Source organism: Tribolium castaneum, chromosome 4 (genome assembly GCF_031307605.1).
Source record: "Tribolium castaneum strain GA2 chromosome 4, icTriCast1.1, whole genome shotgun sequence".
Classification (NCBI taxonomy): domain Eukaryota; kingdom Metazoa; phylum Arthropoda; class Insecta; order Coleoptera; family Tenebrionidae; genus Tribolium; species Tribolium castaneum.
In genome coordinates, this window is record NC_087397.1 from 6,530,573 (window position 1) to 6,557,002 (window position 26,430).

Consider the following 26,430-nt stretch of genomic DNA (forward strand, 5'->3'; position numbering starts at 1 on the left):
GCACCTTCCAAAATTCGAACGCGAAAAGTATCAAAAGGGGGGATTTTAACGCAACTGCTGTATTGTTGCGATGACAGAAAGCGGAACATTAATATTCATAACGGCGGTATTTCACCGTGTCTTAGGGCGAGGACGGGAAAAGCCTTTCAGTGTTGTGGGGCGAAATAAAAACAGTTATTGCAGCGGCCGTAACCTCGCAGTTTATTAAATGAGATAATGACGATCAAAGTATTGACTTTGTGCAAACGTTCGGAATTGGTAATAAACCAGCCTTCAGACACTAAATAAACGACATAATCTTCTAATAACATTAGAGGCGGAGGGAAAGTCACGTCAATTACAAGACTGACACTCGTTCTATCATCCCGAGCTGCTTTTAATCAGATAACAAATACATAACCGCGCGCAAATCTCCATTTCTGCAATTCTAATCTTTCTCTTTAATGGAAAACGTGCGAAATAAAATCTAATTTGTCTCCCCTTCATGTTTTTCATACCTGAACGAAATGAATTTTCCCGGCGAGAAAGTCAGTTTGTGCACCAATTTATCTTTTCAGCCTTGAAAAAATCCCATTGACACATTCAATTTCGCCAAGTGTGTCGTAAAGCCTCGCCATCTTCTATTCACCGATATTTTCTTGTATTTACAAAAGGTAACTCGAAGCTGGCGTAATCTATCGATTATTCGGGTCAGACCCCCGGTCTCTAGAGACTCCTGTTTCTGTTTATAAAGCACCAGCTCGACTAAAAGAACACAACTTGAGGGCCCTCCACCTACCCTTTCATCTTCTTAGTGGAATGTTGACCCGCCGAGTCCGGCTTTAATTAAATGGCAAAGTGACCGAAAATTTTAGTTTTGATAGCTGATACGCGCCAATTAGGCTAATGTATGCTCGGACAAGGTGGGGCTGTTTCGCTTAATTCATTACGTCGTACCTCTAAACAAGCATTCCCTTGGTTTGCGACCCTCCAATATAGAGAGATAACGAACTGGGGGTGATTTGCTATGCGGTTGCCCTCTGTTATACAATGGAACCGACAGAATTAGCCAATTACCCTGCCCTACGTGCTCTATGTTTTAATTACGATTGAATTTGAAACGCGGATTAGGAAAAAAACACAAACTTCAATAACAATTAGTTTAATAGACCCATTCAGATATCGATAAACGGTCAGTACATGTGATTGCTCCTTGGAATAAATATAAGGCTGCAACTGGTTCTAGAAATAACAAATTTACTAAATACTAGTACTAGACTTTCCTCAAAATAAAATCATCTGGTTTTAGAATCAGTTAGAGCCTGTAGTGCTCACGACAACAGTAAAACAGCACCCTTATACAGTTTTCTGAAATTATACTTTACATTGAAACAATACAGCTACTATTAGTACTAGAGCTAGATTCTACTAGTCACATGCATCCTTTCCGATCAACATTTTAAACTATCAGTACTTTACAAAACAATCAGATAAAATGTCAAAATATTCAAAAGTCTAAGATTATATTTAAAGCCAAGTCAATGAGAGAATCCATTATCTATGACCCTCGCTGACTCTAGAGGGATATGGAAGAAGCTGCAGTCGGTAACTAATCCAAAATCCGTTCAAGTGCGTTACGCGACTTGAACGATCATTTTTCACAAAACAAGCTCAAAGTACTACTTTAGTAAATATAGTCACAGGCACCTTTACAGAGATACACATTTAATAATGTTTCGATGTAGGTAAGTAAATTCGCGCTATTTGGTCAACTGAAAGGCTTCAACTATTTTTTTATTGCTTTCCTATAGTTTTATATACTTAGATACGACAACTACAAGCATGTTTTAGAAAGTTCCAGTTTAAACCAAGTACTAATTATTTTATAAACATACATTATAGTTTATTGGATTTTATTATTAGTTCTCATTGTTAAGTTCCAATTTAATTGTTAAGGGCACGGGACGTGCCCATCACAGTCGATTATATTTAACTTGTCGCAGCCATAGTTGCCGTTAAAACAGGGTTAGATAAAGATTTTGGGGTAAATATACATATATTTTGAGTATCTACATAGCTGAGCAAATTTTCTGGTTCCCGAACGTATTTATACTAACGGCAAAATAACACTTTGATCATTTTGCACAAATACTATACACAAGGGAATTGACACTATCGAGTCGAGAGCTATACCAATAAAATCCAACTTGAATAATATATATATAAATGGAGGAGACGGGGGTGTGATGCGGGCTACTTATCAGTGACTTAATTTAAAACTAGCCTACGCTATAATTAAGTGGCCAGAATTTCGACCTATCACGATATAACAAGCGAATCATTCGATTCTGATATGTATGTGATCTTAGTTGATATAAGTAAAAACTTGACAACGAAATCTGAACTCAACTCAAACCCTAGCTCTACCAAAACCTACCAAAACGCAACAACAACTCAATCCCCTAGAAAAATCGCTTAGACTAAGTCTAGTGGGGTTAAACAGTGTGCTTATGAATTTCAGCCGATATGTACAAGTTTCAGGAACATCCGGTGTGATATGTACATATAATTAACACCCAGGGACACTTACACGAATATACAATATACACATAGAGCTTAGAAACCCTGCCTGAAGGGATTTCGTCCTGTTTCGGCTGGTCTAAACGGGTTCGAAGGTTGCTCGGCTTGTTGGGGCGGTCTAGGTTGCTGGTAAGCCGGTACTTCTTGGTAACTCTGCTGGTAGCCTTGGTACTGGTCGTACCCTTGCTGGTACGTCCCGTTTGAATCGAAGTTAGTCTCCTGTTGTTTATACTCGAGATGGTTTTGAATGTCATCCGAGATCGGTTTTTGCTCCTGCATGGAGTACGTTTGGTACTCCTTGTTCGGAGGATCCGACATGAGGATGTTGGCTTCGTTCTCGAATGGTTTGAAGTCGTAGATATGTTTGAGGTACATGAGTACCGGCGCGTACAGCAAGTTGGAAAAGGCGATACCTACGTTAAGCGCCGTGAAACCGATCGCTTCGACCACTCCTCCAGCGATGATAGGTCCAATGGCGTAAGCAACGGAATACGATATGTCTGCGATTGCGTAAATGCTTCCGTAAATGGAAACATATCTGACGTCCACCAGGTAGCCCAGGGTGGGAAGGAGAGCGGTGTCTATTAAAGCGACTCCGAAGCAAATGCCGCAGATCGGGATCATGAGGACTTTGTACGAGCTGGCGAAGGGGATAATGAAGCAGCACAAGCCTTCCAAAGCGAGACCCCCTGCCGCCATCAGCCACTGGTACTGCGGGTACTTCTTGGCCATCTTGACCGTGAAGATGACGCCAAAGACGTGCGGGAAGAACGCGGGCAGCCAAATCATCCCGATCTTCCAGTTGTCGGTGGTGAGGTTGTCTTCCATCCACAAGGAGATCGTGGGTTCCAGGAAGGCCAACGCCACGTTCGACATCATCAGCGCCCCGGAACAGACCGCGATGTACGGGTCCATGAACAGGCGCCAGATGGGCACGGAAGGCGGCTTGGCGAGACCTGCCTCCTTGAGTTGGGTTTTCAAAGGCTTCATGACCAGGAGCAGCATAAAGCCGTCCATGAGTGAAACGAAGGCTAGGATCAGGAACGGTACTTCCTTTCCGGCGAATTGGTACAAGGCTCCTCCGAAAGGCGGCGCCACCAGACACCCGAAACTGATGAAAGCTAGGGCTATGCCGAGGGCTTTCGAGCGTTCGTTTTCCTCCGTGAAGCGGTCGGCGATCATGGCCAGCCCCGAGGTGTCGGCGAAGGCCGAGCCGACCCCTTGGAGGCTTCGGGCGAAGAAGAGGAGGCCGTAGCTGCGGCCACAGGCGAACACTGCCGTCGACAGAAACATTATCGTGAGTCCGATCATCATTGGGATGTCGTAGCCGATGCGGTCGATTAGAGCTCCCGAGAAAGGATTGACCATCAGCTGGACTATGGCCTTGGATGCGAATAGGATGCCGGTAGCCGAGTCCTGGCCGTGATGGTCGTGCTTGTAGGGAGTACCTGGTGGAAGCGTGGCGTTTCCCGGAACGGTCACTTCGTCGTTGTAGGCACCGATGTATCGCAGATAGTCGGGGATGATGGGCACGATCACCATGTACAGCATGTTGTCCAGGAGGAGGGCGATGGAAACGATCACGAGGATGAGTTTGCGTTGGGTGCGCGGTTCTTGCACTTTGGTCCACATCACTTCCTTCAGCTCACCCCACTCCATGTTTAGGATCGGGATGGTCGTCATGGCGGCCAGAGACCAGCAAGCGGATAGTGGATTGCGCGACGTGGTTACTTAGAGGGGGACGGGGGAGCGCAGTGCCATCGGGTTAACCTGGACATAGAACACACATTAGAGGGGGCTACTGCCGGGGGCATGGGGAGGCACTGCGCTGACCCCCCGCACCCCGTCTACCAAAGGATCGCGGAGGCAGAAGCGCACCAAAGAACTAAACCAAGAAAAAAACATTTTCTGACAAACCCAAAGACTTGGACCTTTGCGCTTCTTCATTATATAACAATAATTTTTTCAATACAATTAACAAAACCAGTAACGAATTAGCCAAGAAACTCTCAACTAGATAGAGTACGCCTTAATCTACTCCAAGAAGCTATCACCTACTTATTAGAAGAGTCGTTACTGGTGTTTTCCTGGTAAAAACTGGGCCCTAATGAGTTCAGTATTGATTATTGATTGGCCGTTTTGTTATTTGTTCTGGGCCCAAAAGTAATATGGCCGCGTAATTAGCCCGTTACGTAACAGCGCTATTGATTTCGGCCATCTTGTCGTTCGTCGGCCATTTTGCGCCCGAACTTGCCAGTTTTTGAGGTTTCGAGGTCGCGATTTTGGGGTTTTGGCCTTACCTGTGTCTGGAAGGGCGCTTCCTATCCGGGTGGCGAAGAAGCCGCGAATGTTGTTGGCGACGCGCGAATCTCCGAGTAGGCCAAGGCTGCCTCCCGGGCCGTGTTGGCCGGCGCGAGTCTCCACGGTGCCGATCTCCAGGTGCACTGTTTGGCTCACTCCCGCAACGTACGACCGCTCCTGAGACGCAGCCCACGCTAGAATCTGGCGGCGTTCGAACGGGATTTTCGGGGGCGGGTTTGTGGCGGGGCACGCGCCCTTACTGCCGCCACACGATTGGTTTCGACGCCAGACGTCACATCTCGACGCCCAATCCCCGAATCTACGTCTTTGTTAATTTATCGCGTTGACATTAATACGAGCTAAATATGGAAACTGACCCAAAAGCGGCACCGGCTCGGGACGCCTGCTAATGGATTTCGACGACTTGGAGATCAACTTCGAGATTGCACTCCGGAAGGACAGCTTCACGAATTAATTTGATTCACTTTGAAACACCAAGGCTTTAGAAATAAATTTACCTAGGGCACAGATTTTTCTCATACATTATTTAAACACTAACTTAAATTTAAATAAGCGTTTTCTGAGAAAAAGACCAAATAATTTTTCCTTTCTTAACTAAAATATTGCACGAAAGAATAATTTTGAAGAACAGTTTTATTTACAATATGACAAGATAAAACATATTTCTTGAAAACTCGGTACTAAAATTAAATTATAAACTAACAAACTTCTTTACCAAATTAAAAAAAGTGCAACATTAAAATTAAAAACATTATTTTTTTACACATTTTTTTTGTATTTACCTGAACCTCATACATACTAAGTTTTGAATAGATTTTACAATCGCATTACAAGTAGAAACTTTGTTGTGACAATTCTTACGTCGAATGTGGGTATACTTTGCTTCTGAGAAAAGTTATTTTTTTTTAATTTTGAAAAATACAAGATAATTCTTCTAAAAGTTTTTCTAACATCTCTCAAAAACTAATAATAATCCTACAGCGTTCAGCGCTTGATTCACTATTAAATGCCTTATTTATATTTATCTATATGTACAAGTAATTTATTTAACAAGTTTCTACAATTTGTTGTAACTAATCTGAGATTAATTAATTAATTTATTTCAGAATTAGGTACGTAATATTAAGTGCCTTTTCAGTCGTTTCAAAAATTTTTATTTCTCATGTCCTAAAACAAATGATGCTAAAAATGTTTTTTTTGCAAAAAAAAAACTTTAAAAAACTTCGCTATTTCCAAAAGGTAGATACCCAATTAATTACTTAAATAAAAATTTAAAACTCAAAAAATCAATAAACGTAATTTGAAAGCTTTATTAATAAGAATTATTTGTTTGATAAAATTCACTAATTATTTCTACAATTAAAAAAAAATCAGACAATTTTCTGAAAACTGAGGTGAAGCAATTATTTTAAGCTGCGTATTTTTTGTATTTTTGTAATAGCTTCTGAGCAAACATTGCAAAATTGTGTTGTATCGATGCAATATTTCTTTAAAAAAATTAGAAGTCTGTTAACATATCGCCAGTGGGAAAGGAAATCTGTTCGGGAGACCTACTTATTTTTATTTTGTAAGACGAATTAAAATTTGCTTATTTGGATAAATAATTGTGGAGAAATTTGTCTCAAAGGCAATTGAAGTAACGACTCTGTAATAACAATAATTTAGTGAAAGCATGACGAATCAAAAAATAAATTCCGATAATGTCGTTTCAGGGTTGATTTTGTTGGATCAATTACTTGATATTCCGGTCCAAGAGTCGTTTGCGGTAATCTTATCACGTAAAACAATCGCTGATGTGAAAATAAATCCACTTGAAGCTTAATTTTTTCCAAATAAACTTTTTTCGTCACGAAAAGCTCATCTATTTTATTTTCTTATTTAGGACATGCTTGTAATAAATTCACCAGTGTTTGGAAAAGCAATCGAAACGCATTAGCTATGTAGTAGATGTGCTCGTAATTTGGAGGGGTTGTACAGAGTTAATTAACCCCGAGGCTGCCGAATTGCACTTGCAACAATAATGAGCTTGCTTGTTCTAAATTGATAAAAAATAAATTTTTGGAGGCAATGGTCCATGTAACGAGCTTTCCGAGCGCACCTACAGGTGCGGAGAGGGTTGGAAGTTCGGCTGGTCGATACAGCGCCAGCCGTTCCAACATGAATATTTGATTCCGCTGCCACCCTCATGTTGTATGTCGACCTTTGCAGACGAATGTCATGAAGATAATACCCAATCCTCGCTTTTCTCGAAATCAAATCTGCAATTTTAAAAGTTGGGCGCGTTATTCAAATCGAGGTTTCCGCTCGTTGTCACGACTCGATCGTAAATTTTAAAGCACTTTCGCCGACACTTCGAGGGTTGAAATTCGAAATTTTGCAAAAGTTATTGTGTCGAAACAATGGTGTATTTTTATTTAAATGCAATCGTTTGTAATTAAACTGCGTAATCGAGAGAATAAGTAATTGCAATTGCTCTAAACTGTTTTTATAAATACTTCTCATACTCGTACGTGTTTCGCAATGACCTAATCAGGTTGTATTGTTGTCGGGGCTTTGTACTGGAGGAAGATTTATGTTACGGGTAGCTGCAGCACAAGTGAAGCAATTGGTTCGATTCTGCCTTGACAAGTGCTAAAGATTTATTTGGAATTTTTCAAGTAAAGTTCATAATAAATGGAATTTGTTTTGGTTAATGGACATATTAATCTTTTCTATGAACAACAAACTAAATACATTCACTTACCTTGTGGTGTTTACTTTGAAAATTGACACTAATCGCGTTGCGTGATGTCTTCGGAAACATCACAAGGTTTCAAAGTCAGTCTATTTTTTATTTAATAATTAAACGATTCGCAGCAAAAGTAGAGCAAAAATCGTGTTGAGAAATTAATATATTTGTATTTTCAAGATTGTTGTAATGTTTGACGGCACTTTCGCCCCGCTTGTTATTTTTTTTCTATCGGGGTTTTTCTCTATGTATGTGAATTTTTTTCCAATTTTTTTATCCTTGCTTCTAAGTAGAATTAATTAATTAATGATGTTTTTAAGCAAAAAATTCTAATAAAATTGATTGCTAACTCAAAAATCACGTTTATTTCAATTTTTACTTTATTAATTTATTGTGTGGCTAGCGACATTTTTTTACGCATTTTGATGGCAAAACAACATTTATCTAAACACTGCTTATTCTCAGATTACACAACATATAGCAATTTTTTGCTGGTATACTTACAAGTAATTAATTAATTAATTAATTAATTGAATTCTATAAAATTTTAGAAAAAATCTGAAAAAAAAAATAGAAATAAATTTAGAGATATCGTAAAAATATACTTTTAATAGACTCATCTTTTATATCTCACCAAAACTTTTCTAGATTTTGGTGTTTGATATACAATGTGTTCGAAAATAGTTGTTTATCAAGTCACCTTTGAAATTTCAACGTAATGTGCCGCTTAATTTAAATTATGAATGCCGTGAAAATAATGCAAAAAGACTACGAATCCAAAAACGAAAAAATATAGAACAAAAATCACGGAAAAATAAAACACAAATTACGCCAAACCTTTTTTTTAATTGTGGTATCACAATGATTGTAAAATTATCCTCTTATTAACGCTTATTTCTTATTTATAGTATGTAGTAATAATAATAAAAAGTGTCTAAAAATAAATGTGGGATCTTTTAAGAAAAAACGAAAAATTAAAGTATTTGAAAAAAATTGGTTTTTCTGGTTGCCTGTTGGTACTTTTCAAAAATTTCATAGAAATAAATTACATGCTCGAAAATTTAAATTTTAGAACCACCTGAGATCTTACACTGACCTGACCTGACCTGACCTGACTTGAGATCCTACACTCTTTTATAAACAGTCTGTACATACATAATTAAAACATAGACAAAAAAAATAAAGAATAAATAAAAACAACAAAACTGTTAATGATTCAAGATTTTTCTGGCTTTCTTGCTAGAAAATAAAATACTAAAATACTACTAAAAATACTAATAAAATAAAATAATACGTCAATAATTTTGTCTAAACTGAGAGGATTAAGCACTTAATTTTTGACGCACATTATTGCCATGACGCGTTTAATTTAAGATTAGATTGTGTAGATCTACGGTAGTTGTCTGCAGCAATATGTTTCAGTTGCGATTTTTTTACTAAGTCCAAGTGTCCATTCGTTGAAAAACTGATGTGCTTAATTTTAAGTAATTCGTCTTCCAACTTATAATAAAGATCTGCTTTGTATTTTGAGCACTTTTTTATTTCACCTGTGACCATAATTGACAAGAAGCTCAAAATTTTAAATTCTTCGTTCATTTCTAAATAAAGTAATGACCGTAAATTTATTTTGCTTTAACCAATACACGATTTTATTATTTTAAGAAAAAAACGTCCTATCCAAAAATTTTAGACCCCAAACCTGGACTTCTTAGGCTTCTGCTATAATACGCCACTGCCACTGACTTCAATATTGCCTAATCAAAATAGGCAAATCAGAAAACACGATGTACCTATGTTTATTCACTTGTTACGGTCACTAACTTTGCATAAAAATAACACCCCAGAGAAGTACATACACGAATTAGTGCTTAAATATGACTCATTTGAAAATGTATTCTATAAATCTTTATTTAATTTTGTATTTACCAAACCAACTTTAAATGTACTTTAAGTCTCAAAAATGATTGATATTAATTTCTTTAATTTATTTATATTTTTGACAAAAGGACGCAAAAATGTGGGGAAGAAATAAAGACAAGAAAACATTTTTTTACTTCATTTATTTAATTTCTTTACAACAAAAGACATATTTTACAAGTAATGAGCCATAAAGAAAAATGAATCGCTTTCTTACAGTTAAATGAATGGACGCAATAAATTTCTTGTGTATTTCAAGAGCTTCCAGCTCGCATCATAACCCTTCACCTCCGGTTTGACAGCCGATAAATTTCTCCGTACCCTTCGATGCAAATCCCATTAAAGTAACCCGATTATCTGGAATTTTTCAAGATAGCTTAACCACTCAATCGCCCACATAATCTCTTTAATTACATTTATAATCTATAACGATGCATTTATTCCCGTTTGTATGCAAGTCTCGCAACCACCCCATTGCCTGTTCGGGACGGAAGCCCGGGGCTGTTCATTTGAATTTTCGATCACAGCACCCTCAAGGTGAAAGTGATGTTTGGTGACCAAGGGGAGAAGTCTGCAAGTGTCACGAAAATTGCTTCAAATACGAAAAATCGAAACACAAACGAAATTGTGACTACGGAGGGGTTAACCTCGAACCGAGGGTGTATGGGATAGAGGAGAGTCCTTGATTATACTAAGGACAATCAAGGACGATGTCAAAGAGATGTCAAGTGGCAGTCGAGCCCGAAGAGACGAGATATTGTGTTCTTGGGTTTATTAAGTTGGTTCAAGTGTGTTGTTATGAAATTTTTGTAATAATTTATTTCACATAGTGGATGTTTGATTAAAACTCACAAATGCATTATGCGTACCGTTCTACCTGCCTGTAAAAATAGCAAGTTGCAGCAGGCCAGGTATTGATCCTGCTCCAAGTCACACCCGTTAAACGCCTCCTGCAGGATCCGCCCTTTCCTGCTGAACTCCGCCTTCCAAACTTCGATCGTTTCAACCACAAAGTTCACAAAAAGGTCACTTGACGAATGTTCAACTTTCAAACAGCTTACCGGTTTCATTCCCGCAAAAACCCAACGATTTTAGCTGATTTATTGGCGAAGATTTTGCCAATTTTCGGGGATTCCCGTATGAAAAATTATGGGAATTTGCGAGATATTGAGATTAGTTGTGACTAAAGCAAATTAATTTTGTGTTCAGGCGTTAAAAGGAATTACGCTCGTGTCTTCCGTTAATGTAAAGCACTGACCTTGGTTTCCAACTTGGGTTACGTCTCAAATATGAATTAACTATGAATGAAACTTCGATCGCCGGTAAATGTACCGGAGAGGGTGTGTGCCCACCAAAGTTTTTCCTCCGAGATTAGCTCTAATGGTTATTTAGAGCTTCATTGCGTGTTGAAACGGATGATAAAGTAGCAAATGTGGAACGCTAGACGCATTTAACATGATCTAAAGTTTGAATTAACTGTGACGGAACCAACTTTCTGTCCTAGCAATTAAGTCAATATTGAAGAAGTCGTAAAACCTAGACAATGAAAACGTGTGCAAATGTACATTATTGAAAGTAATTTCTTTCGCAGTAAATTTAGATGTCAATGACACTTTTAACAACATGCTAATAATTCTTAAAGCACGCGCCCGCCTGTAAAAAACGAACAATTAACTTTCTCCCTGAAACCAAACTAGGACCCGTAACTGGAAAAATTGGCCGAGACAAAAACTTTTTCAATTTTGGGAGAAATTATCGCACTAATTGCTTACACAGAAACTTATTTAAATTATACAAGCTGTCCATTTACAAATTCCGTCGTTGTGATTTAAACTAGGAACAGTCGTGCACGACTATGCCATGAATGGGTGTCGTAATACCCCTTACTTCACCCATCCATCCCGTGCAATTTGCATTAATTAGACGTGCGTCAAGCCGCTCCACACAAGGTGAAAAATTCGCGTCGAAATTCTTGACACAAATTCGGTCGACTGCTTCGGAATCAATCGATAACAAAATCGATCTTGAGTAACATCACAATTCGCACGATCTGGGTCATTAATTGCCCATGCTCCCGAAAAATCTCATTTCCCCTCCGACTTTCTCTCCAAAATCAAATGCTCATTACATAGTCATGACAGTAATTACACCGACAATTGTGATAAACGACACGCTTTGAAGAGTTATGATTGTGTAACAGTGTGACCTTGAATCGGGAGAAAGCGCCCGGAAGATCTTCCGGGACATCTCGGAATTAATTACTACATTCAGAGCATGGGTGCTTAAGGACCGGAATTTTTGTTTGCACAAACCACACACTTTCTATTTGCATGTGGTGATCAATCATACGGTGCTTTTTCGAAAAAACCTAAGCCCTGACCTGGGACTTTATTGCCGCGTTTTATTATTGCAGACACCACAAGCTTTTGAAACGCTTACTTAACGTAATTACATGGATTTTACAGCCTGCATTTAAATTAAAAATTAATTACAATTTGGACTACGAAACTGAAACTAGCATCCGAGTTTTCTCCTCTAATCAACATCAAAGCCAAATTTGCATACACTGAGAACCTGACTTGTTTACATCTCGAACGCAACATTTACATAACACAAAAATTTCTATAATTGTTTTAATGCGATAATATTTAAACTGTATAAATTACGCACCGAGTGTGTAAATATTTTATTTGTTCAAAACGTTAGTGTAATGGAAGTGAAGGGTAATCCACGGGCTTTCACTCGTGCAAGATCCGAATAATTAATAATTTGTTAGATTAATTAGAAAAATTGCGTCATTTTCCCACCAAGCACTATTGTTTTGAATAAACAAACACTCGGAGCATCTCTGCGAGTTTGTTGAACAAATTTGTGTCATTTTAAGTGGCACAGGCGATAAAAAGAGACAGTTGTACCAGATGCATTTCGATAAGAAAAAATGGCACCGAAAAGATTTGGGAAAGAACGTGATAAATTGTCCTTACCGATAAGAACTTTAAATTAATCCGATAAAGCGGCGGCTTTATTGCGAACGTGGTGAGATCCAAGTCGTTCGATTTTTTAGGGAAGGTGCAACGTTTAAAATTACAGGAAAATGTTGGCAAACATTTGAATATGTGGTTCAAAATGTCGAAACGAGCCTGATTTTTTGTGCATTTGCAGAATCACATTGTTGCCGATTGCACACTTCCTGCTGGTGCAGGAATTGCGAAACTGTGCTAGTAATGTTCCTGTGGTGGCATTTTTGCGATAGATTTAAATTGAAATTAGCTCATCGCTAATTGCCTTGCCGTTTCCAACTCATCATCCAGGTAATGATCTCACACTTAAACAGTACCATCTGAGGTCAGACGTACCTACACCTATTGCAATATGAGTGCACGAAATACGAATTGAGTAACCTACATTAGTCGAAACGTGGAGTTTAGATGTGCAACAGATCGACAAGGCTGAAAACATTAGCTCCCGTTCCGCACTGTAATCCATCTATAGGTTTCATCCTAATGAATTGTAGATCACGAAACTTGCGATAAATTATCTCACCGATCTCTATTGTTAGATGAGTGACACCGCTATTGAGACATTACTTTCGCTCAACTGCAAACATTCAAAGTAATAACGTTGTAACTCGCAGGAAGGTCAAGAGAAATTGACAAATCGAAAATGTTACGACACCAAGTTAATGAACTTGGGGGGAGAAGTACCAAAGGGTCCAGTTTTGCAATTTGTTACTACATGGGAAACTGGAGATACCATCGGAACGTGTCGACACACAAGTTAACAATAGATGATAATTAGAGGGAATTAAAGAGAGTACTGTTATGTCACTATTATATCGGACCTGGTTTCTGGTTCTTGTAATTAGTAACATTCACTCACTTTAACACTAACCCGGTACTAATTAATTTACTAAAATATATCGCCTGATTTAGCCTTGTAACACCTTTGTCCTTCTTCGAGATGATCGCTTCAATTGATTAAGTAACGTTTAATTGGACACTTAACTAATCTTTGATTAATCATCTGATAAGGATTTATTCTCGTATTTCTATTGTGTCTCGCAAAATGCGTAAACCACAGTTTGTGTTATTGACAATTGTCGTAAGTTTATGGCTCGTGCAAGGCCAAAAAAAACCAAACTTTGCCGCCAATCGTAGCGTAATAGTCCATTTAAACGAATGGAAGTGGGCTGACATTGGTGATGAGTGTGAGAGGTACCTCCAGTATGGGTCCTTCGGCGGAGTCCAGGTACTACCATCGTAATCACTAGAGACCGACTTTTCTTAAAACTTAAAATAAATTTGTTTGTTAAAAATAGATATATTTGACACCTTTTTTATTTTTCGTAACTTTCTAAACTGAATTGTTGTATTCTGAATAAATTTTAAACATCCTACAGTTGTGTTTAATGTTTCTAACTTTTAATATTTTTTATTAGTATTTAATTTAATATTATAGTAGTTTTTTTAGTATTATAGTTTTTTAATCGTATTTTTTATTATTACTTTATTATTATTATTATTATTATTATTTTAATTTAAAATAAATAGTTAATCTTAGACAATTTCTTGCCTAAAAATCAGAAAATATTTTATTCTACAATAAAAACTTTTTTCAACAAGATAAAAACGTTAAATTCTGACCTAAAAGAATGAATAATTTATAGTCTGGTCGAAAACAGCCAACTTCAAAAGATTCTTTACTTTAAAACAAAAATTTTTTTAGATAGCACTTCGAAAACACCTTATTCTGGTTCAAAAAAAAAACAATTAAAAATGTACGTAAGATTTCTTGCTGCGAAACAAGTAAACTATTTTTTAACATACTCAAAACGTCATATTTCTTTTGATTCTTTTTTAGAAAAAAAAAAGCTTACATCCAAAAGACTGTAAACGCTTTATTCAGACACAAAAAAAACAAATTATGATTTGTTTTTAACAAAAATGGCTTATTTTGTACGATTTTTTGCTTAAAGTAAAATAAATTTACAAAAAAAAACATAATGAAAACGCTATCTTCTGTCACAAAAGAACAAATTGTGTTATATTTTTGACGAGAACGGCTTATGTCGCTTAGATCTACAAAATTTTAGTCTTATTGTTTTTTAGTATTTTTGTATTCTAGTTTTTAAGTTTTTTGTCTTTTCAGTCTCTTAGTGTACCTTAGTTTTTTATTAAGAATCTAATGTTAGTGTTTCTCTTTTCCAGTTCTATAGTTTTTCAGTTTCTCAGTTCTTCAATCGCTGAGTTCTTTAGAATTTTAGTCACACTATTTTTTTTACTTTTTGTGTTTTTAGGTTCTTAGTTTCTTTGTCATCGAAGTTTGGACTTTTATTTTTGAAAATATGGATACCTAATTTAATTTTTTATTAAATTATTTTTTAATTTTAAATAATTTTTGTATGTTATTACTGTTATCAGCCTCGTGTTTAAAATGATAAACAACCAATGTAATAAATAAAAAAAGTATGTTCTTGTCACAAAAAATCAAATTATTTTAAGAACTAAGCAAAATTTATCATTTTATTCGCATCTGAGACAAAATCCTGCTCTGTGAGAAACACCGTCTCTAAAACCGGTTAACTGGTGTCTCATTTGTCTCAGAAAAAAGTAATTGAAAAATATAATTATAAAAATTTAAAAAAGTAGTTGTCAAAAAAAACTAAATTATTTCAAAAACTAAGCAAAATCGACCATTTTATTCGCATCTAAAGCGAAATTCCGTTATGTGTCTTATTTATTCCTGGAATGAGTAAGTGACCAATAAAATTATAAAAGTCTCCTCCTACTTGTTTATCTGGTGCACAAAAAATTGCAAGACGATTGAAGCGGTTGTCATTGGATATGGGAGGGATATTGCATTCTCAACTGTAAAACAGACCAATCATAAAACGATTAAAACTGAGCAAAAAACTGTTTGATTATTTTGTAAATGTCGGCTAAACTGTTCAGAATTTCGCTGTTTTCTCAGTTTTCTCAGATTGATTCTCGCAATTAGTTTGTGTTCAAACTCAAACATTTTGCAAGTTTTTCAGCAAAAACTCAGTTGTTCTTTATATCTTTTTAATTATTAACTTGGACATTAGAAATATGAGTTATGTTATGTTTTTATTTATATAGACAATTTATTAATCTCACTAGTATGTATTTCCATACAGTGAGTTTATTTTCTAGGTTGGGATAAATTTTTGCGCAAAAACGACAGCAAATTTAGAACAATATTTAAGTTCAATAGTTAATTAACTTCTTTTTAATTTTTTTCTGTTATAGATAATTTTAAGTTTTCGACAAAACCGAGTTTGTGTTGTTTGCTTTTTTCGTAATAAAAGTTATTGCAAAAAAAATATTTTTTCGGTAGTAGGAATTAATAAAAAATGCTGATCACTTTATCTCGTTTTTATCTTTTTAATGGCTAGATTTCGCCAGTCGCCGAAAACGTGATTGTCAAAGGCCGCCCATGGTGGGAAAGATACCAGCCCGTGAGTTACAACCTCACCACTCGCTCAGGCTCCGAATCCCAACTCTCTGACATGATTTCCAGATGTAACAAAGTCGGAATTAGGTAATCAAACTCAGGATTTCGCCACGCGATGAATAAATCATTCCAGGATTTATGCAGATGTGATCTTTAACCACATGGCGGCTCTTACCGGAATTGGCACGGCAGGAAATAAAGCAATGAGCGACGTTAAAATTTATCCCGGCGTGCCTTACACTCCGGAGGATTTTCATCCTACTTGTAATATTCCGAATTATTTAGATCCCGAAGTTGTGAGGAACTGCGAACTTAATAATCTGAGAGACTTAGACCAAGTATTTGAGTGGGAAGTTTCGATTCGTGGAGGATAAAAGTTTCATTTCAGTCCACACAGAACGTCCAACTGAGAATTGTAACGTATTTGAATAAGTTGATTGGGCTAGGGGTTGCAGGCTTCCGGGTTGATTCGGCTAAATACATCGCGACCGAACAATTGGAAGAAATTTACTCCAAACTTAACGATCTCAACACGAGTTTTTTCCCGCCCAAAACCAGATCTTTTATCTACCAAGACGTTCCAGTTTTTGGTAAAAAAAACATACATAATGTTGTAGAAATATTTCGCAATTATTCCACAGACAATGATGTGATCGGTAATGAGGGCTACGCAAAATTGGGAAATGTGCTCGAGTCGAGATTTAGTCTGGCGATAAGTCGTGTCTTCAGCGGCAAAGACAATTTAACGAATTTGCAAAATTGGGGCCCCGACTGGGGCTTCATCCCAACCAATGACTCAGTTGTCTTTGTCACAACAACCAACGAAACGGCCAAATTTTAAACTACCAAGCTCTAAAACTGTACAAAATGGCTCTAGCTTTCATGCTATCACACCCCTATGGCTTGCCAAGGATCATTTCGAGTTACTTTTTCCACAACAAGGACGTAGGTTCTCCGCAGGATTCGGACGAAAACGTCAAATCTCCGATTATTTACACGGATGGTTCTTGTGGGAACGGTTTTGTGTGTGAACACCGTTGGCCCCAAGTGAGGAACATGGTCGATTTCAGGAATGCGGTTTCAGGGACTGAGATTGGGAATTGGTGGTCAAATAACGAACAACAGATTGCGTTTTCTCGAGGGAGTGTTGGATTTATTGCGTTCGCAAATGGAGGAAATTTGACTGAGAAAATTCAAACTGGGCTAGCTGCCGGCACTTATTGCGACATTATTTCGGGGAGTTTGGTCAACAAGACTTGCACCGGCAAGAGTGTGGTTGTTGATGGTAAAGGAGTCGCCAGTATTAGGATTTTGGAGTCGGATTTCGAAGGAGTTGTTGCGGTGTTTGTTAACAGTAAAAAATAAATCGATTAATTTAACTGTGTTTTACTCGAATTATTCGTTTGTAATCACGTTATGTACGGCTATTTGTTTCGTTTTTCTGTAAGAATTACTCATCTCAACCTAGAAAATGAACTCACTGTATGGAAAAATACTAATACCAAAATCAGGAACGTCTGCATTATCAATATTTTAAAGAGAAAAATTTTGTTTTTGCTTTTCAAAAATTATTAAATTATCTAAATAAAAACAAAACTTATAAATTTCAAAAACTTAAGTCAATAGCTAAAAAGATATAAAGATTTTTGACATAATTTGGTATTTTTGAGTTTTGTAAAAAAATCTTGCAAAATAATTAAGTTTTTGCTGAAACAGTTACGAACTAATTATCTTTATCAAAAACAAATCGATCCACAATTTAACCACGATTTTTGAACCCAAGTGTAATACAAAACTTGGAATCTTCTTAGAAAACAGCAAAGCTCTAGATGGTTTGGCCGACATTTACAAAATAATCAAACAGTTTTTGCCCAGTGTTACTCGCTTTATAATTGGTTCGTTTTACGGTTGGAAGTGCAATATTTCCTCCGATGTCCAATGACAAATGTTTCAACCATCTTGCAATTTTTTGTGCACTAGTAAGCGGTGATTTTTATATTTTTATTGGTCTCTTACTTATTTCTGAGACAAATAAGACACCAGTGAACCGGTTTCAGAGCGCGTCTTTTCACAGAACAGTATTTCGCTTTAGATGCGAATAAAATGGTTGATTTTACTTATTTTTTTTTAACAAAGACAAACTTCAAAAATTCAAAAAATAAAAAGATTGACAATGAAACTGTGCAACTAAAAATTATTGAGTCTGAAACTCTAGAGAACTAAGCGTCTGAAAAACTGACAAATTGGACAAACTATTCATTATTGAATTAGAAAAAGGAAACACTAATAAATTGAAACATTAGATATTGAATATAAAACCAATAAACTAAAAGGCTAAAATGCTAAAAAACTTAAAAACTGTAACACAAAACACTAAAAAACAGTAAGAGTAAAATTATGTAGATCTATAATTGACAGAAAGTTATAATTAAAAAACTATAAAACGGTAAAAAAAAGATAATAATACCACGAAAAACTGAAAACTTGAGAAAATAAACTATATATGAAGTTCTGTGGAGAAATTAAGAAACTAAAAGGCTGAAATACTAGAAGCCTGAAAAACAAAAAATCATTAAATGTAAAATAATAAAATAAATACAAGTACTAGTAAAAAAATTGAAATTTTTGTAGGATTTTTTAAACCTACTTAAGACACAATAAATCAATTTACAAATTTAAGAAAAATGAAAAGGATTATATTCATTTTTAACAAAACAAATTTATTTAGGGTTTTAAGAAAAGCGCTTAAAAATTGCGGGTTAAGAAATTCTCTGGATTCGGACGAAAACATCAAATCTCCGATTATTTACTTGGATGGTTCTTATGGGAACGGTTTTATGTGTAAACACCGTTGGCTACAAGTGAAAAACATGGTCGATTTCAGGAATACAGTTTCAGGGACTGAGATTGGGAATTGGTGGTCAAATAACAAACAACAGATTGCGTTTTCACGAGGGAGTAGTGGATTTATTGCGTTCGCAAATGGAGAAAATTTGACTGAAAAAATTTAAACTAGCATTATTTCAGGAAATTTGGAAAACAAATTGGACTTCGAAGGAGTTGTTGCGGTGTTTGTTAACAGTAAAAAATAAATCGATTAATTTAATTGTGTTTTATTTTCCTTTCGTAAACACGTTATGGTCGGCTGTATTGACCTTGCCGGCGCATTAATAATTTTATTTATTCCTGTTTTACAATTTTGGAGCGTACAAATAATTTATTTTTCGATTTAATCCAAACGTTTGTGTTGATTTGATATGTATAGAACTTCAGCGCCGGGCAATTTTATTAAAATTCATTTGACTAAATTATTTCAATTTTGACTTTTCGTGTATCGTCAGGACACCATTAAACTCAAGCGCCCCCAGCCGAATAAACCCTTTGCCGTCACTTTTTACTCTAACGGCTTTCCCGGTGCAATTTCCGGCCTTCAGACTTCCTGATATAACATCACAGTAAATCCCGGGAGGTAGACACGTCTGTAAATCCCGCTCAACATCGCCCCAATTAGTAAAAACTATAAAACCCTTATTTCCGCGACAGAACGATATTTGCTGATCATCGTTCGACCAGAAATTTTCAACACCGGTCCCAGCAACGACGTTCCGGAATTGCACCATGCTGTAGATTTCTCTCCAGCGATGCTCGCAGACGTAACCATTGCCACAAGTGTTATCCTTATTAAAGTTTGGAGGAATTAAATCACCGGTCTTATCAGCCGGGGGACCTAAATTTATTAAACCCAAAATTAAGAAAACTTAAAATACACAAACCTTGATTGAAATCATTGAAGGCATAACTCGAAATAATCCGGGTCGTACCATATGGGTGTGCCAACATAAACGCAACTGCCATCTTGTACTGCTTTGCTTTTTTGTGGCTCAAAATGTGCCCATTTTTGTCCCGCTGGGTGTCGTGGTTGTCAATAAACGCAACAGCGTCTGAACCATCGATTAGACCCCACGATGGGCCCCAATTGACCAACCATTTTAATTTATCATTGCCTCTAAACACATTACTTAACGATTTCCCATAATTGAACTCGACCAAAGCTCCCAATTTTGTATATTCCTTGTCTGAATAAAAGAACTATAAGTGATCGGTATAATATAATATTTTGCACAGTAAAAAAATTAAATGACATGTAAACCACGCACAATATTTTATTAAAATTTGTTCCGTTCAAGTGCCCAGTAAAAAAAATGTATATGCAATTTTTAGTTCGCACAGTTTAAGTAATAAACGCTTATTTAGTGCTCATTAATTATTTTTAGTTTGCATCTATTATTTTTGTTGTGTATTTATTATTTTTACTGTGCTTTTATTATTTTACTGTGCATTTATTATTTTACCGTGCATTTATTATTTTTTCTGTGTTTTTATTATTTTTACTGTGCTTTTATTATTTTACTGTGCATTTATTATTTTTACTGTGCTTTTATTATTTCAATGTGCATTTATTATTTTTATTATGCATTTATTATTTTGACCGTGCTTATATTATTTTACTGTGCATTTATTATTTTGACTGCGCATTTATTATTATTACTGTGGATTTATTATTTTTGTGCTTATATTATTTTACTGTGCATTTATTATTTTTACTGTGCATTTATTATTTTTTCTGTGTTTTTATTATTTTACTGTGGATTTATTATTTTTACTGTACATTTATTATTATTTATTTACTGTGCTTTTATTATTTCAATGTGCATTTATTATTTTTAATGTGCATTTATTATTTTTACTGTACATTTACTATTATTTTTTTTACTGTGCTTTTATTATTTTACTGTACATTTATTATTATTTTTACTGTGCTTTTATTATTTCAATGTGCATTTATTATTTTTAATGTGCATTTATTATTCTTACTGTGCTTATATTATTTTACTGTGCATTTATTATTTTTACTGTAGATTTATTATTTTTTTTGTGCTTTTATTATTTTACTGTAGATTTATTATTTTTACTGTACATTTATTATAATTTTTTTACTGTAGATTTATTATTTTTTCTGTGCTTTTATTATTTTACTGTGCATTTATTATTTTTACTGTACATTTACTATTATTTTTTTACTGTGCTTTTATTATTTCAATGTGCATTTATTATTTTTATTGTAGATTTATTATTTTTTTATGTTCTTTTATTATTTTTACTGTGCATTTATTATTTTTACTGTACATTTATTATTATTTTTTTACTGTGCATTTATTATTTTTTCTGTGCATTTATCATTTACACTGAACAAAAATACTTGTCGTTTAAATAAAATACTGTGCATTTAATTTATACCCATAAGTTATGACTGAAGGTTCGTGTCATTTATTTACCCATTGTTGGCACCTCCTGGTAAATAAACGGTCTCAAATTTTCGGCAAAGCCAAACTCAGTGTTTAGATTTTTCAAATTCGAGTAGATTTCTCTCAAGTCTGAGGGCCACATGTGTCGTGCGGCGTCGATTCGGAACCCCGCCACCCCCAGGTCGATTAAATGATTCAAGTATTCGATTATTTTGCCCTTCACGTATTTCTTGCTCTGGGAAAAGTTACAAAAGCGACTCGACGTGCTTTAGCGCTTTACCTGATTCAAGTCTTTCAGACCGACCAGTTCGCAGTTTCTTGCATTTTCGTTATTATCAAAGTTGGTTATTTCGCAATTTTTATTGAAATCATCGGGGCCGTATGGCACTCCTGGGTAAAATTTATGCGAGGCATTTGCCAGGCTGCCACCGGTCCCGACCCCATTTCCCGCCGACATGTGATTAATAACAGCATCAACGTAAATTCTGCAACATTTCCCTCAAATAACCGAAATCGAGACGCTTTTTCGGGCACCTCACGCCCACAGCGTTGCATCTCTTGACCATATCAGCGAAAGAACTCGCGTTACCGGACCTCGTAATCAATACGTAGCTCACAGGCTGGTATCTTTCCCACCAAGGTCGGCCGTCAATTATTAAGTTTTCGTTCGGGGGTGAAACCTACAAAAGGGTGAAAGCCGCGGATTAAAATCATATTTATTACCTGAACGCCGGCGTAGGCTTTGTGCTGGAGGAAGTTTTCGCATTCGGAGGCGATGCTCGACCATTTCCATTCGAATAGGTGGACGATGGTGGAGCGGTTGGGGGAGAAATGAGGCGATTTGTACGAGGAGGCTATCAAGGGGAGAAAACACAGACACGACACAAGGCTTAACATCTTGTGAGAACGAGTGGTTTTGGTTATCAAGAGACAAGATGACCCCAACTTATCTATGTTTTCTTGGGCAAATAAAAACTACTTTCTCACATGGTTTGGTCCGACGAATTTTAATTTCTGCATTTTTTCTTTGAAAAAATATTACTCTTCAGTGGCGTATTATAGCAGAAGCCAAAAAGGCCCAAGCTTGGAGACGTTTTTTTCTTTAGAGAAAGAAGTTTTTATATTATTTAAACCACGAGTGAAGTAAAAAAATGCTCAAAGTCGATTCAAACTTACATTGAAGATCTTGATTATAAGTTAGAAGGCGAATTACTTCAAATTAAGCACATAATAAAGTCTTTCTTTTAATAGATGCTTGGACTTAGTAAAGAAATCGAAGCTGAAAAATATTGCTGAAGACAAACATGTTTACGAATCTTGTAATTTTGTCGAAATTTTTCGCTTGTAAAGCGGTGACAAAGGTAGAGGTGAAAGATCGTTTTCAGCATTAAAAAGAGTAAAAGACTTTCGTAGGTCTACACAGTCTAATATAAAATTAAACGCGCTATGGCAATAATGTGCATAAAAAATGCTTAATATCCTCAGTTTGAACAAAATTATTAACGTAGTATTTTAGTAAGAAGAAAGCCAGAAAAAATTTGTTTTTTTTATGTTTTAATTATGTATGTATTTTTATTACTAATTACTATAAATAAACAATAAGCGTTTAATGAAGGATAATTTTACAATCATTGCGATACCAGTACCATTACCACAATTAATAAAAAAAATAAAAGCAACGAAAAAAATTTCAAACACAAAAATCTAGAAAAGTTTTAATAACATTTGGAGGATGTGTCTATTAAATAATAATTTTATGATATATTTAAAACTAACAATCGCCCACAATTCAGATTTTTATGTCTCTAAGTCTGATTTTTTTTTCTAAAATTGCTTAGAATTTAATTAATTAATTACTTTCTTGTAAGTATAGCTGCAAAAAACTGCTATATCTTGTGTCATCTCACATCTGAGAACAAGCATTGCTTAGATTTGGCATCAAAATTCGTAAAAAAAAGTCGCTAGCCCCAAAAAATAATAATGAAATAAACTTTCTTCAGGTTCACCTCCTATAGAAAAAAATTAACAAGCGGGGCGAAATTTATTTATGGCTTTAGGCGCCACTTATTGATTTTTACCTGCTAATTAAATCTGATGTTTATGCCTAGAATTGGATTTTTTATTTTAATAGTACTTTCTATATTTTAATTTTGGTTTCTTCTGACCGCCGGAAATGCATTTAAAAGTGTATCATTTTCAACGCCTCATAAATCCGTTAATAAAAACAATTTTTATTTCCTGATGGAAAGATATTTTGAATCTGAGCCGGAATTTTCGGTCGTTCATGACACACTTCGCTATGAATGAAACTACAATAGTTATTTACTATTCTCTCCGTGGCTATCGTAGGAGAAAATAATTACGAGCCGAGCGTTTGAGTGCATAATCAACTTGCGTCCAAATACGGCACAAGCTTCTTACGGAAAGTAAATTTTTGTTTATTGAAGGAAATGTGTTTATCGGAGGCGAGATATAACGATTTTTATTCGGGTTATCAAGGCTAAAAATCTCGAGTTTGTTTATTGGTAATGGGTATTATTATCTTCGCTTCGGTATTGAATGTCAAAATGTCAATTTTTTTGACTCAGGACTTGCCAAAAATAGTGAAGAAGGTCGCCAAATATTTATCACTCGATCAGAAATCTAATCAAGGTTTTAAATAACAAGACACGACTAATAAACAATGTTTATTTGTTTACAATTTGGCATTAACATGAATAGCAATCACTCCATCATCTTCATTAGCTCCGAGGGAAATATCGGCATATCCATCTCCTCCAACCGTGATGGTTTTCCCCGAACAAGACCCATTTTCCGCGTTACCACTTATCACGTCACAGTACGACCCAGCCGGAAGTCCTGTTTGCAAATGCTGGTTGAGGTCGTACCCGATGGTGAAGGCGACAAATCCTTTGTTTCCTCTCCCGAAGGCGATCTGCTGGTTACCATCCGACCACCAATTCTCAATTCCCGTTCCTTGAACGGCGTTTCTGAACCCAACCATGTTGAAAATCTGGCGCCATCGGTGTTCGCACACGTAACCATTACCACAAGTACCATCGTCATTGATACTCGGGCTTATCAAATTACCAGCATCGTCTTGCGGCGGCCCTTGGTCGTTGTTATCAAAGGCGAAGCTCGACATCAGACGAGTGGTACCATATGGGTGCGCTAGCATGAAAGCAATGGCCATTTTGTACGGTTTTGGGTTCTTGTACGTGAGGATCTGGGAGCCCCCTGTTCTTTGGTTGTCGTGGTTGTCGATGAAAGCAACGGCGTCGAGACCATCGAGCAGGTTCCACTCCGGGCCCCAGTTGGCCAAATTGGCCAGTTGGTTGCCCCCTTGGAAAGCATTACCTAGACTTAGCCCATATTGGAATTCTATGACAGTACCGAAGCCGGTATATTCATGTTTGCTGATTGCTTCACCACCTGGGGATTTAATTTTGGAAAAATCGTCCACAAGTCATGTTTTTTACCCAAATCGATGACTTCCTGGAAGATGAACGGTTTCTGGCCGTCGAGAAAACCATGATCAGTGTTTAAATTCTTCAAACTGCCGTAAATTGCCTCTAGGTCGGCCGGCCACATGTGTTTTGCTGCATCCACCCGAAACCCTGCAACCCCCAGGTCGACCAAGTGGTTCATGTATTCAATAATCTTGCTTCGGACGTAATCCGAACCCTAAAAATTCGAACCAATTCGAGTTTTTTATCAACTTAGATAGTACTTGATTCAAGTCAGCAAGTCCCACAAGTTCACAATTCCGCACATTGCTGGCGTCTTGGTAATTATTAACAGTGCAAGAGTCGTGAAAATCTCCAGACCCATATGGTACTGCCGGGTAATTTTTCCCATCACGGTCCGCCTGTGAGCCAGCGGTCCCAGTACCGCCCATTCCAGTCATGTGGTTGATGACAGTATCTACATAAATCCTGGCCAAAAATTATTTTTTTCCTAGTTTGTTAAATACCTGACTCCAACGGCATTGCATCGACTGATCATGTCAGCCAAAGCCGTTTCGTCCCCTGATCGCGTATTGAGGATGTAACTCACCGGTTGGTACCTCTCCCACCATGGTCTGTTACTGCTTGTTACGACTAAATTTTCGTTAGGTGGTGAAATCTTAAATGGTTCAATTAAATTGTTCAAATTATTAAACGAAACTAATTACTTGAACTCCGCCGAAACCTTTCGGTGCCAAGAATCGCTCGCACTCGTCAGCGATGTCTGACCATTTCCATTCGAATAAATGCACGATTGAGTTTCTGTCAGCGGCAAAGTGTGGGTCTTTTTGGCCCAAAGCCAAAGTTGCTAAACACAGGAAGAGGATGGGTTTGAATTGCATTGTGTCAGACTCTAGTCTGATTGTGTGATCCCACGGCAATTATTTTATACTATTTGTGAGCACTTACATCAAATTATGATTAATTTTAGATAAATTGTGATAGTTTGTTGTGAAATTATCAGAGATTTAGCGATAAATAAGTGCCTTGTATTAACCGAGTTAATGAGTCGTAAAGTTGACAAGAGACAAAATTTGAATTAAATTTGTTAGCAGAGAAGATAATTGTGTTTTGTACTTCACTACAACGTGCCCACTTTGTTGAGAAAGTTAAAAATCAATTTTTTTGTAAAAATTTGTTTCGAATTTTAATCTAATTTTATGCTTGTCCATTCACTGTGGGTGTGTTAGGTTCGTGATTAATTTGCAAACAATATATTCCAAGGGATTTTTGAACTTTTGATTATATCTTTTGAGATTAAAAATGTGTCCAGAAAAATCTTCCACTAACCAAATCATTTTATTGCCTTATCATTACAGCAATTAGTAATTTGTTAACATGTAATATAGCCGTAAATACAGTGTGTTTTTAAATTATTCTCATCTAGTTAACTTTGAAATTAGTTTACATGTAAAAATGCAACTAAATGGTTGCACTTTGCAAGAAATCACTTTTATCATCGAAGCTTATTTCCAAATTGGAGTCTTTAATAAATAGAGAATTGTAATTTTAGGTGTCTAAAGCTTGTCATTAGTTCTAAAAAGCGGCTTTTTCTGATTTTACATGAGAAATTCTCAGATAAAAATCATAGTACTTAGAGTCGTCATAGTAACTCTTT

At 36.2% G+C, this 26,430-nt stretch overlaps 5 protein-coding genes across 5 annotated transcripts in view; 1 reads left to right on the plus strand and 4 right to left on the minus strand.

Moving 5' to 3' along the window:
* The window catches only part of ChAT (Choline acetyltransferase), a 28,822-nt gene extending 23,829 nt beyond the window's left edge, over nt 1-4,993 (minus strand). The window contains exon 1 of the mRNA XM_008203059.3: nt 4,860-4,993. The gene's annotated coding sequence lies outside the window, so the exon portion shown is untranslated. The remainder of the gene's footprint in view (nt 1-4,859) is intronic.
* VAChT (Vesicular acetylcholine transporter) lies at nt 1,126-4,999 on the minus strand. The gene is made up of 2 exons (XM_970406.4): nt 4,860-4,999; nt 1,126-4,329 (listed from the first exon to the last, which is right to left on the minus strand). Exon 2 carries the CDS (start codon nt 4,240-4,242, stop codon nt 2,596-2,598), a length of 1,647 nt encoding a protein of 548 aa, XP_975499.1. The 5' UTR covers nt 4,243-4,329; nt 4,860-4,999; the 3' UTR covers nt 1,126-2,595.
* An 8,475-nt stretch (nt 5,000-13,474) lies between these two features.
* Nucleotides 13,475-17,384, plus strand: LOC664395 (alpha-amylase-like). Its single transcript, XM_008203252.3, is given in 6 exon segments — nt 13,475-13,774; nt 15,942-16,087; nt 16,134-16,338; nt 16,389-16,590; nt 16,642-16,806; nt 16,809-17,384. Coding segments are annotated over 6 exon segments (1,458 nt in total). The 5' UTR covers nt 13,475-13,591; the 3' UTR covers nt 17,366-17,384.
* A 1,713-nt stretch (nt 17,385-19,097) lies between these two features.
* LOC664392 (alpha-amylase) lies at nt 19,098-22,241 on the minus strand. The gene is made up of 6 exons (XM_008203248.3): nt 22,030-22,241; nt 21,841-21,986; nt 21,587-21,791; nt 21,337-21,541; nt 19,774-20,076; nt 19,098-19,727 (listed from the first exon to the last, which is right to left on the minus strand). The coding sequence occupies exons 1-6, from the start codon at nt 22,201-22,203 to the stop codon at nt 19,309-19,311; spliced, it is 1,452 nt and encodes a 483-aa protein (XP_008201470.1). The 5' UTR covers nt 22,204-22,241; the 3' UTR covers nt 19,098-19,308.
* Nucleotides 22,242-23,980: 1,739 nt separating this feature from the next.
* LOC107399231 (alpha-amylase-like) lies at nt 23,981-25,687 on the minus strand. Its single transcript, XM_064356430.1, has 5 exons — nt 25,481-25,687; nt 25,280-25,431; nt 25,037-25,241; nt 24,786-24,990; nt 23,981-24,738 (listed from the first exon to the last, which is right to left on the minus strand). Exons 1-5 carry the CDS (start codon nt 25,652-25,654, stop codon nt 24,002-24,004), a joined length of 1,473 nt encoding a protein of 490 aa, XP_064212500.1. The 5' UTR covers nt 25,655-25,687; the 3' UTR covers nt 23,981-24,001.
* Nucleotides 25,688-26,430: the final 743 nt, after the last annotated feature.

Excerpts from the sequence above, each read along its gene's own strand:
- VAChT (XM_970406.4), bottom strand. The coding sequence starts at position 4,242 with ATGACGACCATCCCGATCCTAAACATGGAGTGGGGTGAGCTGAAGGAA.
- LOC107399231 (XM_064356430.1), bottom strand. The coding sequence starts at position 25,654 with ATGCAATTCAAACCCATCCTCTTCCTGTGTTTAGCAACTTTGGCTTTG. Across the intron at positions 25,432-25,480 it reads AAGGTTTCGGCGGAGTTCAA|ATTTCACCACCTAACGAAAA; the intron begins GTAATTAGTTTC and ends GAACCATTTAAG. Across the intron at positions 24,991-25,036 it reads GACTTGCTGACTTGAATCAA|GGTTCGGATTACGTCCGAAG; the intron begins GTACTATCTAAG and ends TCGAATTTTTAG.
- LOC664392 (XM_008203248.3), bottom strand. The coding sequence starts at position 22,203 with ATGTTAAGCCTTGTGTCGTGTCTGTGTTTTCTCCCCTTGATAGCCTCC. Across the intron at positions 21,792-21,840 it reads TGCAACGCTGTGGGCGTGAG|AATTTACGTTGATGCTGTTA; the intron begins GTGCCCGAAAAA and ends GAAATGTTGCAG. Across the intron at positions 21,542-21,586 it reads GTCTGAAAGACTTGAATCAG|AGCAAGAAATACGTGAAGGG; the intron begins GTAAAGCGCTAA and ends AACTTTTCCCAG.